Consider the following 17,418-nt stretch of genomic DNA (forward strand, 5'->3'; position numbering starts at 1 on the left):
AGTCCCTCTTGTCAAGAGCTAAAAGGGGGGAGCAAATTAAATTCTAAACATCAATCTGAGTACATGGGATGTATTATTTTCACTAAATCGAGATGGGATCCTACCAAGTGTAGTTAACTAGGTTGAGGAATGCTAGATATAGAAAAGAAGGGTGGCTTTGGAGTGTGAGGCCCAAAGGGTAAGTGAAGTTAGAGGTTCAGAGAGAAGGAATTTATGTCTAAGACAATCAAATTACAATGCTGTAATTTATCTGATAAAAGCCAAAATCAGGCATAACTGGATAGCATAAGGAAAGACTGGAAAGTAGCCCTACTAACCAGAGCAGGGTAGGGAAGTAGCCCTACTAAACAGAGCAGGGAAGGGGAAAATGTGGGGAGAGACATAAAGAGAGGGGGTGGGGTAGGGAGGGAAAGAGAGACAGAGACAGAGACACAGAGACAGAGAGGGAGATTAGAAGTTGCCCAGTACTTCAGGATCAGAGAACAAACCAGATGGACTAGCAGTACTCTGTAGCTGGGAGATAAACCTGACTTATACTCCACGTATGTAGTCAAAGTTAGTCACCAAGACTGGGGGTTCAGGAGCACACAGTGATCACAACTGAAAGTCTAGACAGTTCCCAGGTGGTGCTGAGAATACTCATAGCCATGTAGTGAGCTCCTGTACCTGATGTATTAAGATAAGGTACTAAAGTTGGGGGTGTTTGGGAGTGAACCTTCTCAAAAGAGAAACCAGACATGGTCTTTGAGAATCTAAACTCCAAGGGTAGATCACCAGGTCCTTAGACATAGGTGAGAAGGGTTGAGTATCGAATTTGCCTCAGGATTATAGTCAAATGAAGCTGCCATTGAGAGGGTAGGGAGTGAGCTCCTCAGATCCTTCCTGCCTCGGATTAGGAATGACACTGGAGACGGATGTGTAGTTGAACTAAGATGTCAGGAAAAGAGAGAAGACCGATAGTGGGTTAGGTATTGGCAAAATCCAACAATGAACTTTACATTCGGGTTTTTCATCCTAAAAAAAAAAAGATAATAAAAGGGAGCATATCCACTTGAGTTCTGAAAGAGTAACTGGGGCTTCTTAGCTGATTGAATTTCTTTTTAGTTCGGGTTCTGTCATTCTTCTTCCACATTTGCTGTGTAGCTGGCAGGAGTTCCCCAGGTGAGGTGTACCCCAGAACAACACCTAAATGGTCTAGACATTTCTCCAGCAAGGGCCCTATGGACTAGTTGTTTCTGCTGCTCCAATAATGGCTCCAAAGTTTGCATGATAATCCTCAAGTCCTGACAGCTCCTTCCTGTTAATCTATGAGGTAATGGGAACCTCGCACACTAGGTTTGCCAATGTGAGAAGGAAGAGAAGATAGCACCTTTCATTTGGGAATGAAAATGAAGTAAAAAAAAAAAAAAAAACTCACACCTCAACTACTTAAGAGTTTAGCTTGCTCAAGTGAAAAATGTCAAGAGAAGCAATAATTATATTATAATTATATAATAATATATTTTATTATTATTATATTATTATAATTATAATTATAATAATAATAGGATGGTGGGGGAGCAGTGTTTAGGGTGAAATGTAATGTTTTCTTTTCCTTCTAATTTCTAATTTATCCAAGGGCAGAATTGGGCCTGTACATCAGTCATGTTAAAGTGTGAGGGGAAACAAAGCAAATACTTTGCCATTTGTCCTTCTGAGTAGTGTTGTTTCCCGTAGGTCTGATCGGATTCTTCATTGCTTTCGGCATTGCCATGGGGAAGATGGGTGAGCAGGCCAAGCTGATGGTAGAGTTCTTCAACATTCTGAATGAGATTGTAATGAAGTTAGTGATCATGATCATGTGGTAAGTCTATTCATTCTGACTTCCTTGTAATGGTTCTGGATAAAGCCTTGGGGTCCCCAGAGGACAGTGGAGCCCTCCCAGTATGAAGAGTGGGTACAGACAAAAAATATGAAGAAAGGGGTGGAAGGTTCTTCCTCCTTCCCTCTTCTTACTTCTCCTTCCTCCCACATTGGGAAGTGGTCACTGGGCCAAATCTGACATACCACCTAATTCTGTGTGGCCTTTGGCTTGAGAATGGATTGTATTGGCTCATAAGTCCAGACCAAGTTGCTGTAACAATGTACCATATGCAAAATGACTTGCACACCCCAGATATTTCTCCCAGTTCAGGAGACTGGAAGTCTGAAATCAAGGTTTTGGTATAATCGACATCTGGCATATGCATCTGAGTTGTAAGAGAAATAGCTCAGAGTGGGGACACAGAGGGAAAGAGCCTCCTGGGTCTTTTTTCTAGAACAGTCTTTAAGTCTTTGTCCAGTGCCATAACAACACACTGCAGGCTAGGTAAAATTATAGACAGAGGCATTATTATTTTTAGCCACAGGTTGGGAAGCTGGGAAATCATTAGCAGATTTAGTGTCTGGTGAGAGCCTGGTCTTTGTGGATGACTCTGTGTGCTCCCACATGGTGGGCAGAGCCAACTAGCTTCACTAAGGCTCTCCTATGGAAACACTAATCACATTGAAGAGGGCTCACTGCCAAGTGGCCCATCTCCCAAACCGCTGTACGGAGGCTATGACTCATCACAAAGGAATCTGAGGGGACAAAACCATTCAAACACCAGCAGACACTAGTCCCTTTCATCAGGGTGTTACCTAATCACCCCCATCCCCACCATGGTTGCTACATATCCAGTAGTAAAACTTAAACAGTTAAGTAAGGAGGGGGAGACATACGTTCCATTCATTGAAATGTCAGTGGAAAGAAAAGAAACTGAAGAACGAGAAAAGCAACAGGATAACAACATCCCATAACACAACACTTAAAAAAGTTCACGTCATCTCCATGGAACCAAATGTGGTGATGCCTTTGTGGTTGGTTCTCATTAAAACTTTAGGAATGAGAGGCTTTGATGTTTTGGTGCAATAAGATAACCAAAATGTTATTCCTGGCATGAGCTCATCACCTCACTGAACTTTTAAAATAAAAGAGAAAAGGGATTGAGGTATGCTGGTAAAAATGCCGTGTTCCCTGCTGTTACGGTTCTGGATTTTCAGTTCCTCCGGCAATGCTATTGTTTGGATGTTTCTTTTGTGCGTGAAACGTCACCTAGCATGGGAATGCCATTTCCTTCAGGTCCATCTGAGTTTTCTGGGGACCTGGTAGACGGACAGTGACTTACAATGCAGAATCTGCCCCTTGCCTGAACAGTGTACTTCCTGTCCGTGTTGCCTGGAGTCTCCAGCAGCCCGCATGTTGTCCCCACAATGGAATGCACTTCCTCTTTCTGCTTCTGATGCAGATGGCATGAGTGACTGGGTCTTCACAGTCTTCCCTCCTTCCTTCACACTGTGCCATTTCTACAGACTCGTTGCAGAAAATTAGCATCTTCTAGGAAAGCTGAGGAGGCATTGAAATGGATTAGGATGCTCCCCATCTGGTGAAACCTTCATCCCTAAAGGTTTAGCACCTTGTGCCCTTACCGGCGGGGTGGGTAAAGAAGGTTGTGAGTCAGGCCTAGAGAAGCATTCTTTTCATATTTCTACCACCTCATCTAGAAAGGCAGATGGACTTTTATGAGAAGCCCATTCCCATTGTTATTTAGGTACCAACCAGCATCACCATTGGACAACTCAAAGCCCATATAAAGAACCTGGGTAAATCGCTAAGCACTGTTAGTTGACCTCTAGAGGCTAAAATCATAGTCTTTATGTAGTAGTAAGAATAGCAAAAATAGCCAAACCTAGCATTGAGAGGATAAGGCAATATGCATTATTATTTTTTTTTTAGTTGTTTTGAGATAGGCTCTCAGGTAGCCCAAGCTAGCACAACCAAGAATGACCTAGATTTTAATCATTCTCCTGAACACTGGTACGTACCTCCATGTCTGTATTAAAAATTAGGATCATTAAAATAAATGCAAATCAGAAAGATTTCATCTTGCCATGTGCTCAAATTTAATTATTATATTATCAAACTAACTCATCTATTAAAGAAATCATCATCATTAGATCATAATCAAGACGTAACTAATTTTTTCAGTGTGTTTAGTATTAGTCTATAAGTTTCCATGTTCACATTCATTCTTTCCAATAATACCCGACGAAATAGATGCTTTCAGCAGCCCATTTTCCAGATAATAACTCCAAGCAGAAGGTCAAGTTGCCCAGTGCTGAAGAAGACCATTGTCCTGTCTCTAACTCGGTTTCTTCCTAAGTTTGAAGTCGATGAAATCTAGGGATGTCTGGTTACAAGCTATGCGACCTTAGGCAAGTTAGACACATTTAAACCCCAATATTCTGGTTAGTAAAACAAAATGACTGTAAACCCCCTGTCATGAAGTTGCTCAGAGAATTAGGTGAAGTGGGAACCCAGTCACTAAAACTGTTCAGAAGGACCACAGCATTTCTGTCAATGGGTCTGTGGTTATGACCATCATTTCAATTCATGTCCTTGGCATCTCTGTGTACATTAGCTCCTTAAGAAGTCTGAAAACCCCATAGTTTTGCTGTGTGTTTCATATCCTCATTTAAAAAAAAATTCTTAAAACTGTGGGGTTTTTTCAAACTCTGTGAAACTTAAATAGAAAGCAAAACTTCCCACAGTCTTTCTCTATCAGAAAAAAGAAGCCTCTGCCCTTCCTTTGCTTCTATCTTTGACTACTGCCCGTCCACCATCCGTGCTATTTAAAGAAATGGCATTTAATGATATTTAGTAAAGCAAGGAAGGAAGGCTTCTGCAGGGCTGCCTCAAAGCATAAAGGGAACATAGAAACATGTTTTTACAGTGGTCAAGAGGGGCGAGGCTCATACCCAGAAGTACTGGGAAGGTGGGAATTTATAACCAACGGAGTGGGGGCACATCCAGAGTCAGGGAATTGTACTAGACCCTAGCAGGGTTCTTGTTGAAGCCAGGCCAGGGGGGCCAGATACCTCTTGGGGATGGTAAACTGTGAGGAGGGCTGGTCAGAGATGGAGAGACACACACTGAGGGTGGGCACTCTTGCTAAGCTGACTCAGTGAGATTCTTTTCTGAAACATATTTCAGAGGGGGCAAACAGAGCCTACAGAAGGAGAGATCTAACTGAAGTTTGGTAAAGCAAAAGAAAAAAATCCCCAACCACCCATTTGCTCTTTCACTCGGTAAATCAGCCCTTTTAAAGTGACCATGATGAAAAAATACCCCACAAGATTTCTGCCCTCATGAGTCTCACATTCTAGTGAAAGAAGGAAAGGGAAGACAGACAAAAGGAACCAAATATGAATTCAGGTAGTCTTTCAGACAAGAGCAGGGCTGTGGGGTAGAGAGCGGGGGAGGTAAACCCAGAGTGGCCAGGATGAGCTGTGGAGAATGAGGTGTGGTAAGGACCTGACAGAAAGGTGAAAAGTGGAGAGGAGTCATCCCAGGAAAGGAAGCAGGAAGTGAAAGGCTATTGAGGGTCTCAGAGAAGATCTGGAGCCAATGCCACGAGGGAGGTTAAAAATGGTGGAAAGGGTGGAGGTGGAGAGGCAGGCAGTAGGGGTGGGGGGTTGGGGTAGGGTGGGGATAGGGTGGGGGTTTCAGAGCCTTCAGGGCTCTCTGGATCCGTGGAGGGTTAGATTGCATTGAAGTGTGATAGGCATCCCCTGGGGGACAGCAGAACTGGAGGCCTGTGAACTGATTGTCACTGCTTCCTATCTGTCCTAATTCTCAATAGCTGAAGTAACAACTGCATCTCTAGAGCCTGGACTGGGTCAGTGTCTCTAGAAACACTTGAGAGCAAACCAGTGCAGCACTGAGAAGGTGTTGGCTTAGCTCCACCTCACACGTTCCTTTAACCATCTGCACCAAGGCTGAAAGCCCCAAGCTAGTGAGTCTGGACCTTACTGGTCTGACATCAGTGAGAGCCAAGGGAAATGATTTCCAAAGGCTTAACCAAGGAATATCTGCATTTTATCACTTGCAAATGGGAATCAGGAAAGATCAACTCTCTGTCAGGTCAGAATTATCTGGGGACACATTTAAAACATAGAAGTCCTTGTGCCAGCCTTTGGTAGGAGCGCGGGGCACACACCTTTGATGTCAGGCAGTTCAGGGCATCATGAAGCAGCAGGCTGTGGGCACAGAGACCTTGACTGGGTTCTGGGTTCTTAACTGCTGAGGGAGAGGTTGTGCTTGTGACCTGGAGAGCAGCCCTGCACAGGTCACCTTCATGGGACCCTTTGACAAAGGAGGGACGAGATTCACAGTGGGCAGAGGCTGGAACGACACATGGATGCACGAATAGTGGCCTTGTAATCAGGGCAAGGAGCTGAGAATACAGCCTACCTGTGGTGGAGACATTCCCTACTTCTGTTCCAGTCTTTCTGATTAGAAATGGATCCAATAATTACTGAATGCCATGTGGCTTTAGAACTCTTGGGTGGAGCCGTAAGCCTCTATTTATACTAACCTGTGGTCTTGTTTGTTTCATCTCACTTTTGAGTGGTAACTTTGACTTTGGGTATTTCCCTATTCTTTCCCATGGAGTCTTATCTCCAATGAGTTCATTTATTGATATAGAAGCCCAGGAATACACTCAAGTCCAGTCAAACGGCAAAGGCTCATTTATGCCCCATCAACACTCACCCATTAGGGATGGACAGTGCATTATTACTTAATATTATTTTAGATGTTCGAGTGCTACTAGGAGTAGCATTCCACATTCCCTAGCTCCTATGACTCACCTCATGGCCTTTGGCTAACTATCAACAGTGGGAAGGATGCTCTTCCCCACTGCCAAAACCCTGGTGCTCCTAAGGTAAACCCTTTATTCACCCTAGTTCATCTGGCTCTGGCTCAAATGTACCCACCTTGGGGGACTTTATAGCATATTTTCTTGGCAAATTACCTTGACAACATGTTTTGTTCATTTCAAAAATTACCTGACCTGGGGAGAGGAGGAGGGGAAATGAAGGAAAATTGAATAGCATCCTACATAGCACATAACTGTGTTTGTGGGCAGCCGGGAAGGATGACTGGTGTTTGGGAAAGAATTGATCTCTTGGTTTATGAAGATGAATCCTTCTGGGCTTTATAGGAAGGTACATTTTCTTCAGTTAGTGTACAGTCTCAACAACAAAGTGCTGGCCCCTGAGACTCCATAGCTGATTTATGAGATGTTGTGACTATGGGTACAATTGAAGGACATTGAATGGCAAGAAGTTGGCTTGGCGCCATGACAAAAAGCTTGTTTCACAGTCTTATTAATGTGTAGAGAAGTAGTCTCAGACATGGGCAGCTTGCACCCCAGGAGAGAGACAAGTGAGATCAGGGTAGGAGTCCTAGAGGAAAGAGCAGAGCCACACTAATGCTCTGCGCTGAGGTTCCGAATCAGCTCCTTCTGAACAGGCTTTGCTCACAAAAGCACCTGCCTTTGGGTAGCCAGTGAGAGGTTTTAGAAAGTCTCATTAACACAGGCTTGGATAAAAAGTCATGGACCAGGAGAGGACTTGGGGCCCAGGTATGTGCAAGCGGAAACTGTCATGAAACCCTTTAACAAGTAAGGGTTCAAGCTGAGGAGGATGGAACGGAGATTCAGCGGTGTACGCAGGTGCACACGCGAAGGCTTGACCCTCACTGCTGCCTGGTGATGTTGGCCTCAGCCTCTTTTAGCCTTGATAAAAAATGAGAATATGTCACCAAGTCGAGGTCCTGTAGCCGGGATAAAGGCTGGACAAAGTCTGTCTTTTCTGCATTTAAGAACTTGCATCTGTTGTCTGTAGCCTTTGTTTAGCTCAGGAAAGGACTGGGGCCAGTCCTGATTGCCAAAAGGAAGGAGAGAAGGAAGGAAAGAAGGAAGGGAGGGAAGGAAAGGGGAGGGAGGAGGGGCAGGAAAAGAGAAGCAGGGAAGGAGGATGAAGGAAAGGAAGGAGGGAGTAAGGGAATTTCTTTCCTGATACCCCCACCCCTCTTGGGAGCCATGCCTGGGGATTTTATTTCCTTCTTCATTATCCTCAAAATTATGTCTATATTTGCTAATGAGATGTTAAGTCTTCCTACAAATATTTCATTTCAGTCAGACACTGTGACAGTGTGAACAAATTCATACCTAGCAACACCTCCACTAGTTTCTGCTGCTGCTGGTGGTGATAAAATTATAATTAAGAATGACCCCAGACAAGCAAAAAGATAAAGTTGAGATGAGAGATTTTTCCCACAAGTGGGAGCAGGACAGTTTCCAAGGCCCTCCATAACATAACAACAGCATACAAATGCCAGTATAGGTAAACTGGTGTATAGTGATTGCTTGCTTCCAAGGAACAGGGACAGTGCACTAAAGGGAGAAAGTTTGGCTTGGTCAGGAAAGCCCCCAGCTTTTGGGCTTTTCACCAAGTGCCGTCCATGGTTCTCCTGGCTCTGTGGACTGGGGCTAGTGGCTGAACTTTTCCAAATGATGGTTTCCTTAATTACTGAGTAATTATACTGATGTTCAGCTTCACAGGCTGTGGTAGGGCTTCGTGAGGCTCTGGGTACCTGAAATACAAAGAACAGGAGCCAGTGTTTTTGTTGTTGCAGCAGGAGAAAGACTCTCAGGCTCAAGTCACAAAAGCACTTTTCTCTAAGTGTACTCCGTGACACAGATGCTTTAATGTTGTCAGCCACCTCTCTCTTATTCCTTCCCTGTCTTCCTCCCCCATCCCCCATCATTTTAAAGACACTCCTCAACTTCCAGAATTAAAAACAACGGACATTGACAAGTCTCAGTTATGTCCTAAATTCTAGGAAGGACTTAAAGAACAAGGACGTCAAAGGAGATTACAGAAACACAATCTGTGTCTCACAGACTTTAACTCGGTGTTTGCAGAAAGATAAATGAAAAGATGTCAAGGCACACCTGCTTTATTCCTAAAATTTACCTTAGCAATAAAGCTTCCCTTTGGACTTAATCATCAGAACATGCGTCACTAGATCCATAAAACAGCTAAGCCGGTCAATTCAAAGTATTGGATCTTGTGTTTTCTCAGCAAAACAGAGTGTGTGTGTGTGTGTGTGTGTGTGTGTGTGTGTGTGTGTGTGTGTGTATAGAAAAATAAATGACTGAATAAAAGGAGGGTTTTCCTCCAGGTGCAGGACCTTAAAGTTACTGTTGTCTTTGTGTTTTTCAGGTACTCCCCCCTGGGTATCGCTTGCTTGATCTGTGGGAAGATCATCGCCATCAAGGACTTAGAAGTGGTTGCTAGGCAGCTGGGGATGTACATGATCACTGTGATCGTGGGCCTCATCATTCATGGGGGCATCTTTCTCCCCTTGATTTACTTTGTAGTGACCAGAAAAAACCCGTTCTCCTTTTTTGCTGGCATTTTCCAAGCCTGGATCACCGCCCTGGGAACCGCTTCCAGGTAGAGAGCAGGAGAAAAATCCCTTTCTCCATGTTGGTGCTTTTGTTCCATTTGCTGCTTCCTGTTTATCCCCCAAATCGTCTCTACACCCGCAGCTTTTCACTACGTATGGGAATGTTGTCTACGAGGTGAACACGTTGAACCTTTGGCTTCTCCTGAACACAGCGAAGCTCCCTGTTAGCCCGTGGGTGGTCTCTAACTGTCCTAGAAACACGACTGCTTATAAAGTGTTCAGACGTTGCATGCTGTGGATTTGCACGTACAACTATAGCACAGTCATAAGTACTATCCAGAGGGTGGAGTATGATGTTGTGTTGTTGACTTAATGCCTCACCTGTGATTTAGAATTCTCCTTTTCTTAAAGAAAAACCTCTTGAGGTTTTGGTTAATAAGTTTTCAAAAGTAGGACAATCAACTTATATTTTAAAAGATATGTCTATTTTTATCTTGTGTGTGTGAATGTCTGCACGTGGATGGACTCTGTGTGCATGACTGGTGCCCTCAAAGGCTGGAGGAGAGAGTTATAAGCAATTGTGTGCTGTGTGATCTGGATGCTGAGATCCGAACCCAGGTCCTCTGTGGAACTGCTGAGCTCTCACCAGCACCAGGAGAAACAGCTTCCAGAGGGTTAATGGTGATTTCTTTCCTCCCAACAATTAGAAACCAGTTCATTCTTTGACTTGAACATAAACCCCTTAATGAACAATTCTACCCTAACCCTGCCCACCTCAGATCCAGCTTAAATGCCCTGACCCTGATAGAAGCTAGTTCCTGCTTCTTCATACATTTCCAGTGCCTAGCGAATCAAATACAGGAAACAAATATAGGGACCTCAAATATAGGAAACAAAAATACTTTTAAATATAATCTTGGACAAATGTTAGGCAAAACACAACAAAACCAAGGAAAAAATGCATCTAGATTTCTAGAATTTCTAAGACTGAAGAGTTTTTCTCTTTCATTATGTGTCTTCATGCCATGAAATTGAGCTGAGATCATAAGGCTCCAGATCAGAGCCCAGCAAATGCTAAAACCCACAGTGGGAAACCACCAGGTCCAGCTGCTGAGCCCATGACTGTTTCCTGCCAGTGACTTCTCCACTCAGTGGCACAGCATGGCTGGATGTTCCAAGGCCCCGTGCAGGCTGTCAGAGTCTTCTCAGAGTGACCTAAAAGCCAAGTGGGAAGACAAATTGTATTTGTGTATTGCAAGCCAGTGAGAATTCAATATGGATAGAATGTGAGCTTTCGGCAAAAGGCTGAAATGTGTGTAATACTGGGGACCGGATTTAATATCCTGTTTCTGGAGATTGGGAAAACACTTCAAAATTTCCCCTTTACTTCCTGATGCTTTAATTCTCTATAGATAAATGTCTATATCCATGATAATGCTTCTTTTCAGAGAAGTTAACCATATCCCTGCAAATAAAAGCCCACCTTAATTTGCTATCTGACCATAAGTGCGGTATGTCACAGTAGTGACAAGGGTCAGACAGTGAGTACAGTTTTGAGTAGGACAATGACCCTCACCAGATAAGTATTTCTTCAGCTAATAGCAGTAGACAATAATCGTGTAGTTAATCTCCATATTTACAATCTTCCATTTCTTACTATGCTACTCTGGAAGCTTCTTTTTATTTTTCTGGCTCAAGAGTCCAAGAAAACCAGAGCTATTAATATAGATCTTTGCTAATATTTTGTGAACCTCACTATAATATACAGGGCATAAAAGGCTAGAGAAATGGCTTAACAGTTAAGAGCACTTGCTGCTTTTGCAAAAGACCTGGGTTCAGTTCCCAGTACTTGAATGGCAGCTCACAACCAAATGTAACTCCAATTCCAAGGGGATCCAGCACCCTCTTTTGGCTTTCATGGGCATGAGGCATACACAAACATACACGTAGGCCAAGCATTCAAATGTGTAAAATAAAATGAAATGATAATACACTATGCTGTGCTATGCTCTGTACACAGAGGTAGGAATCTAAAGCATGTTGGTTAAATGGGACTCTGACAAATATCTGTACCAGGCTCTCTGATGATCGCCTCAGGACACATTCTAGACCTGGACTTTCTGAGTCACGGAGTGCACACTGGCTGTTTTGAAATGCACTGCCAGTTAACACTTCAGAAAGTCCAGAATGTCTTGTTCCCACCAACTGTGTTTGAGTGTCCTTTCCCACCCACTCGCCAGAGCTGGGTATTCCACATCTGTGTTTCTTTGATGGATTCCAGTCTTATTGGTGGGAAAACTACTCAGCAAATTTGCATGTATTTGATTACAGATGAGGGAAGACATGTTTTTATTTCTTACTGCCTTTTCCTCCCCATTCCTTGCCTCTTGAATCATGTGTGAGCCAGCTCATTTTCTCTTTGTGGGTACTCATTCTTTCCTGGATGGTTTTCAAGCTCGCATTATGTATATGTATTTTTAACTCTTACATCACATGCTACAGATAAGAAACTTCCCTCCTAGGGGATAAATACTATTTTTTTGGCACTGGAAGTATTTTATTTGTATATATTAAAAGCTGTGAATACTTTTTTGTTAGAAATTCAGTTTCGCTCAAATGTTTTTCTATCCACAATTATAACATAATGCTTCATGTTTTTCTAATGCTTTCATGAATTTGTCCTTAAATTTATTCAAAAATTATTAATTTCTTTCTTTTGAATAACTAGTTATTCTAGTAACTTTAAAAGATGGGACAACTTCTTCTCCATTCTTCCTAGGGAGAGGAAGAGGTGGAAATGTTAACAGGCCTCTTCACAGCCCTGGGAGCTTATGATGTTTACATCTCATGGTGACAATCAAGTAGCAGAGATGGGATTAGAAGCTGAGTCAAGGCTTAAGAGCCTCAAGGTCCATCCAAATGGCCTAGATCCTTTTAAACTGTACATCAAAAAGGTTCCAAATAGGGCTACTGTAACAACAGTAACACTGAGGGTGGCTGACTGGCTCTTCTTGATGGATGTGAAAACCACCATCAGAGAGGAATGTGTTCAAGATCTCTGGCTTCAGAGCATGCTGGGGGATGTATTATTTCATAGGAAGAATTTCAATATTGGATATTATCATTAGCAACATATTATTAGTACCATCCTTGGGCCTCGCATCTGGGAGCCAAAAAGCAATGCCAGAGTGTAAGCCTGTCGGCACAGGAAAGTACTGACGTTCTCAAGTGCTACTTTGGGTCAGTTGAGTCTATAAACATAAAACCTGGTCAGAAGAAGAATAGGGACTGTCTTCATGTTTCACAAACAGTTTTCTCAGTCTCTCTGTCCAAAGACCCTTTGATGACATTTTAGAAAAAATAGACACAACAAGAAAAATGAATACATTTTAGTGATCCTGGGAGTATGCGTTGAGCAATATGGTTGAGAATCCCAGCCACCGCCAATGACTAGGTAGCCATTTGGATCAGTTATGGTATCTAGGGAACCCTCTGAAACAGTCCCAGGAAGTGAGGGGAGGGAACAAGGGGAACACAAGGACACCAGCTCCTAATTGAAACAGCCGAGGCAGCAAGCCAGGACCACGATAGCTTCTGCAGGCAAATGCGAACAAAGCCTCTCCTTTTACTTGGAGTTAATAAGACTTTTGTAAAGGGCACCCTTCCCAACACACATAGCACCGGATCAGTTGACTTCCACTGTAAGACCAACAGGAGGTATTACAGAGCCCAGACCTGTAATCACAAAAGATGTTCTGTCTGGTAAGATAACTCCTCAGTCAGTTTAAGACACCTGGGTGTCTCTAATTTTATAGCTTCCAGATTTACTGGTCCTGAGTAGGCCCTAGAATTGGCACATCTCTAAGCTGATCTTTATCTCCCCCTCTGAGAAACTGAGACCCTTAAGAATGTGATCAGTCTTGTTGACACCCCAGTTATAACCAGTGTGAGGGAGTAACTATGACCAGGACTTACCTCCAAATGGAAACTTTCCAGTTCACACAAATAGGATAAAAGCAATCAAAGCCAGACAAACCATGAAGCAACCAGTACTGCTTGGTTCCTTTGCTTTGGGTTAACATTCTTTGAACTCTATTGTCTAAAAGGATGCAATAGTCTGACAGTGAGGAAGCCTTGTTCTGTTAGGCATCCTATGATCTGGACTCTAAGGGTGGGCCATGTGGGTGGATCACCAGCCCACTCCTGGAAGGACTGAGAGGGAAATCATTCCACACCATCTTTAGCAACAGAGCACATGATTTTCAGCCCTGTCATTGTAGAGACTTAGGATTGGCTGATGGCCATGTGTCTGGAAGTTTGACTGTATTTCAGGTTCCCCCGTGGATTGTTCAAAGCTTGGGTTCATGCTAAAGGGCGCACAGCATGTTTGTCCAGCATTTCCAAGTTAGTAAACCTCACTCACAACAATTCCCAGGGGCTGGATGCAGTCCTTGCAGTCATTTTGTTGGAATAGCATTTCTGGCATGAAACTGTGGGTCATTCAAACATCCCTCATTATGTTTTGCTGTTGACAGCTGACATAATTTTTTTGCAGCCTAATTCGTGTGCACAATCAGATGTGCTTCAAGATTTATCCTAAGATGGAAACAGGGACTGAAGGACAGAGGACTTGGCAGGCACTGAGTGGCTTTGAGAAACCTGAACCAACTAAATATTTTGTTGCCTATCAGCAGCTTAATTAAAATTGTTCCTAGTTACTGCTAATTTTGCACTGTCATTCTGGTTTGTGCTTTGTCCTGTTTTTAAAGCAGAGTCTCTCTCTCTCTCTCTCTCCCCTCCCAACCACCCCCCACCCAGTGCGGGAACTTTGCCTGTCACCTTCCGTTGCTTGGAGGATAATCTAGGGATTGACAAGCGCGTGACCAGATTTGTCCTCCCAGTCGGAGCAACCATTAACATGGATGGTACAGCCCTTTATGAAGCCGTGGCAGCCATTTTCATAGCCCAGATGAATGGAGTCATCCTGGATGGAGGTCAGATTGTTACTGTAAGGTGGGTAACATGCATGCAGAGGAAATGGAGACAACCATCTCCCTTGTTCCCACTCCACACTAGTCTCCTGTGACAGAAGCTCCTTGAGATTCAGCTTGAGTCCACAGTGAAGGGATCACTGGCAAACTTCAAAGGGAGAAGGCTGTGGCAGGGAGGAGGGAGGCTCAGTCCCGGCTGTATGTAGTGCACGTGTCCACTGGAGCCCGGGTCCCACCTGACGGTTGAGAGTCCCAAAAAGTTGACCATGCAGTTATTTCTATGCCCATTCGACACACAAGGTCGGAAGCACTGTGGTTTGTTCAAGGCTACAATGCTACGCAGGAACTGGCATGGCTGTAGCTAGAGTAACTTTTACTGATTCTGGGTCCAGTTATTCTGTTATTAAAATAGGTTCCCTTCTTAGGTAGGTGAGATAGTTCAGTGGAGAGTGCTTGCCACCACCAGACATTAATCCTGAGACATGATGGGAAAAGACAACGAACTCCTTTAAGTCGTCCTCTGATGTCCACACATGAACTGTGTCTGCACCGAAACAGGCCAAATTAAGCAAACTATGCTTCTCTCACTCTTCCAAGGCACAAGGCGAACTACAAAGATTCCTCAGTACAACAGTGTGTTTGAGTGCAAAGGGCCAAGGGTCCTGCTTCCACAACAGCTTACTTACTCTCTCTTTCTTTGTTTTTTAAATTGAGAACATTGTCCTGAGAGTTCATCTAAAATGAGCTGCTTCTCCACCAACTCAGATCTCATTCGTAGGCCGAGCCAGTGAAAGCTTCTGACTACTCAGTGTCCTGCAGACTCTATACCATGACGTCATTTTAAGCATCACCACGTCTGCTCCACCGAGGAGCAGACAGTTTCCGCCTTTAATTAAAGTAGGGGAAACAAAGAAAAACCAACAAAGAAAAACCAGTGAACTACCTTCTGGTCCCACTTATGTCTTATCCCCACTCTCAGTGTCTCAAAGTCCTCACAGACTGGCAGTTGGTGGGCTGAACCAAGCATGGGCAGAGCCTTGCTGTCTGCTTTGTAATATGCTGTAAAATAAGTAGATTGTTAATGTCCTTTAGGACAGGTGTCTCCAATTTGCTGGCCACCCCCGCTCCTTACCATCCAGAGCTGTCCTGGTCACTTACTATCTACTGCCTGCCGACTTAAAATGTTATAGCTTGGGGTGTTGTGGATTACTTTTTCTTTCTCAGATTCTATGAGATCAGCAAATACATCTAGGACTGTGATCCTATCAGGGGATCACAGTCTGTGTCATCAATGTACTCTCTGGCAAAAGAAAATCCCAAAGGACTATAATAGTCCCAACCCCACTGATTCATCCAGAGAGCAGATTAGGCTGACAGGGAATTACCTTTCAGCTTCTCCAGTGGGACCAGTTCCAGTCCGGTGGCGCCCCTGAGCTAGTATTCTCCCTAGCTCCCCTCAGACATTCCCAGGGGTCTGAAAAAGAAGGATGATCGCTGTCCCTATTTCAAGGAACAGTCATAAAAGCCTAGGAGTGTTTATAGACAAGACTTAGTTTTCAGGGTTGTTGATGCCATAGACAGGAGTCACATGATGACTCCTTCGAAGTATCTTTCCATTCTGTACTCTTTCCTTCCTGACTTTTGCTCAGAGGAAGCTCTTAGAATAGCAGTTTGTTCATCTTATCTTCAGTTCCCATGAAGAGGAGGCCATATCCTCTGTGTCCAGATTCATATAGTGACCTTTTCCTCCCATCAAACCCTCAACAACATGGTCTTTCTAGAAACCCTGGTGACAGCTGGTGTCTGTTAGACCCACAGCTTAGGTGGAAGCTCATTGTCAGGAAGGTCTTAGCTGGTCCTGGGCCACCTAAGGTACTACTCATCTGAGGTGCAGATCATTTCTTTCTGGCTACTCTACTTGTTGAGGTTATTGGAACGCTGCACTTGGAATTGGCACTGGTCACTGAGTCTTGTCCCCGTACTTTACGAGTTAATACCCCAGAGGGTCTGTCCTGTCAGGGCCGTACCTCATTTGTCCACCTGGGAGCCTTTTAAGTCAGCTTGGAGCTGGGTTACCAGTTCCTTCCTGATAGCCATTCCAGAAGATTTTAATGAGCATTCCATCCATGTCACAGCTTGGCTGAACAACTAAGTAAGAAAACAAAACAAAACAAACAAAACAAAAAAAATGAAGCCTGGCCAGATTTAACACATGATCTGGAAGTACAAATAAAGGCCCATGAAGCCACATCACCTGGTAAATGAGGAAACCGAGGCCAGCTATTTAGAGCCCAGCTATTTAGAGGCTGGCTAAAATTCAGGTTCCTAAATTTTGGTATATTCTTCTGCTTATCGAGGATCTTAATTTGTGATCTTTGGAGTGGCTTTAGGAAAATGGCTATTTCATTCCGTCTGTCTCAGCTGGTGACCAAAAGGGGGAAAAAAAGTCTTGCCCATGATCACGTCTATTAGTGGTGCAGTAGGATTCAAACCCAGGCCACCTGAATATGGACCACAGCGCCTCCACTATAGCACTATTGGCTGCTTTTGTATATTGATTTATCTGACCTTCACACACCCATCTCGTATTGTATATGCGAGAGTAGGACCTCCATCTCCCCATCTGTACCATGAGGACAGCAGTCACAGAATCAGGGTGGTTAGAAGCATCATACACGGTACACATCACATACCAGTAGATGGGGGCTATTGGACTTGTTCCCACTAGTGATATTCAATAAGAATATAACCACTGGCCTGTAATATGACATGAGAAAGCAGCCATGACACAGTTTTCCACACGTTACTCAGGGTGGAAAACTTGCTTCATATCTGTGTATGAAGCATAAATCTTATCCAAAGATCATGAGAATTCTAACTTCCCACGAGTTAAAAGTCTTGACTTTCTTGGCCAGACAATGATTGCTTTACCTCCTTTCGTTCTTGGCCTTGACAGCAACCAGTCACGTCCTCCAGGGTACACTGTGGAACTAGAATCAGAGCAGTGACTGGGGGACCGGGATTTCACTGGTATTCAATAATCTCATCTACTTGGAATTTATTTAAGATTAACAATGCTACTGTTGGGAAATTTCACTGAGCAGAGGATAA

General features: G+C 43.7%; 1 protein-coding gene across 1 annotated transcript in view; it reads left to right on the top strand.

The window, feature by feature from the left end:
* SLC1A2 (solute carrier family 1 member 2) overlaps window positions 1–17,418 on the top strand; it is a gene marked incomplete at its 3' end in the record, with an annotated part of 40,041 nt that overhangs the window by 10,087 nt on the left and 12,536 nt on the right. Inside the window, exons 5-7 of the mRNA XM_080931229.1 lie at window positions 1,717–1,843; window positions 9,130–9,363; window positions 14,135–14,329. Coding sequence (XP_080787355.1) covers window positions 1,717–1,843; window positions 9,130–9,363; window positions 14,135–14,329 — 556 coding nt within the window. The remainder of the gene's footprint in view (window positions 1–1,716; window positions 1,844–9,129; window positions 9,364–14,134; window positions 14,330–17,418) is intronic.

The sequence above is a fragment of the Micromys minutus genome (assembly GCF_963924665.1).
Source record: "Micromys minutus genome assembly, chromosome: 17".
Lineage (NCBI taxonomy): Eukaryota > Metazoa > Chordata > Mammalia > Rodentia > Muridae > Micromys > Micromys minutus.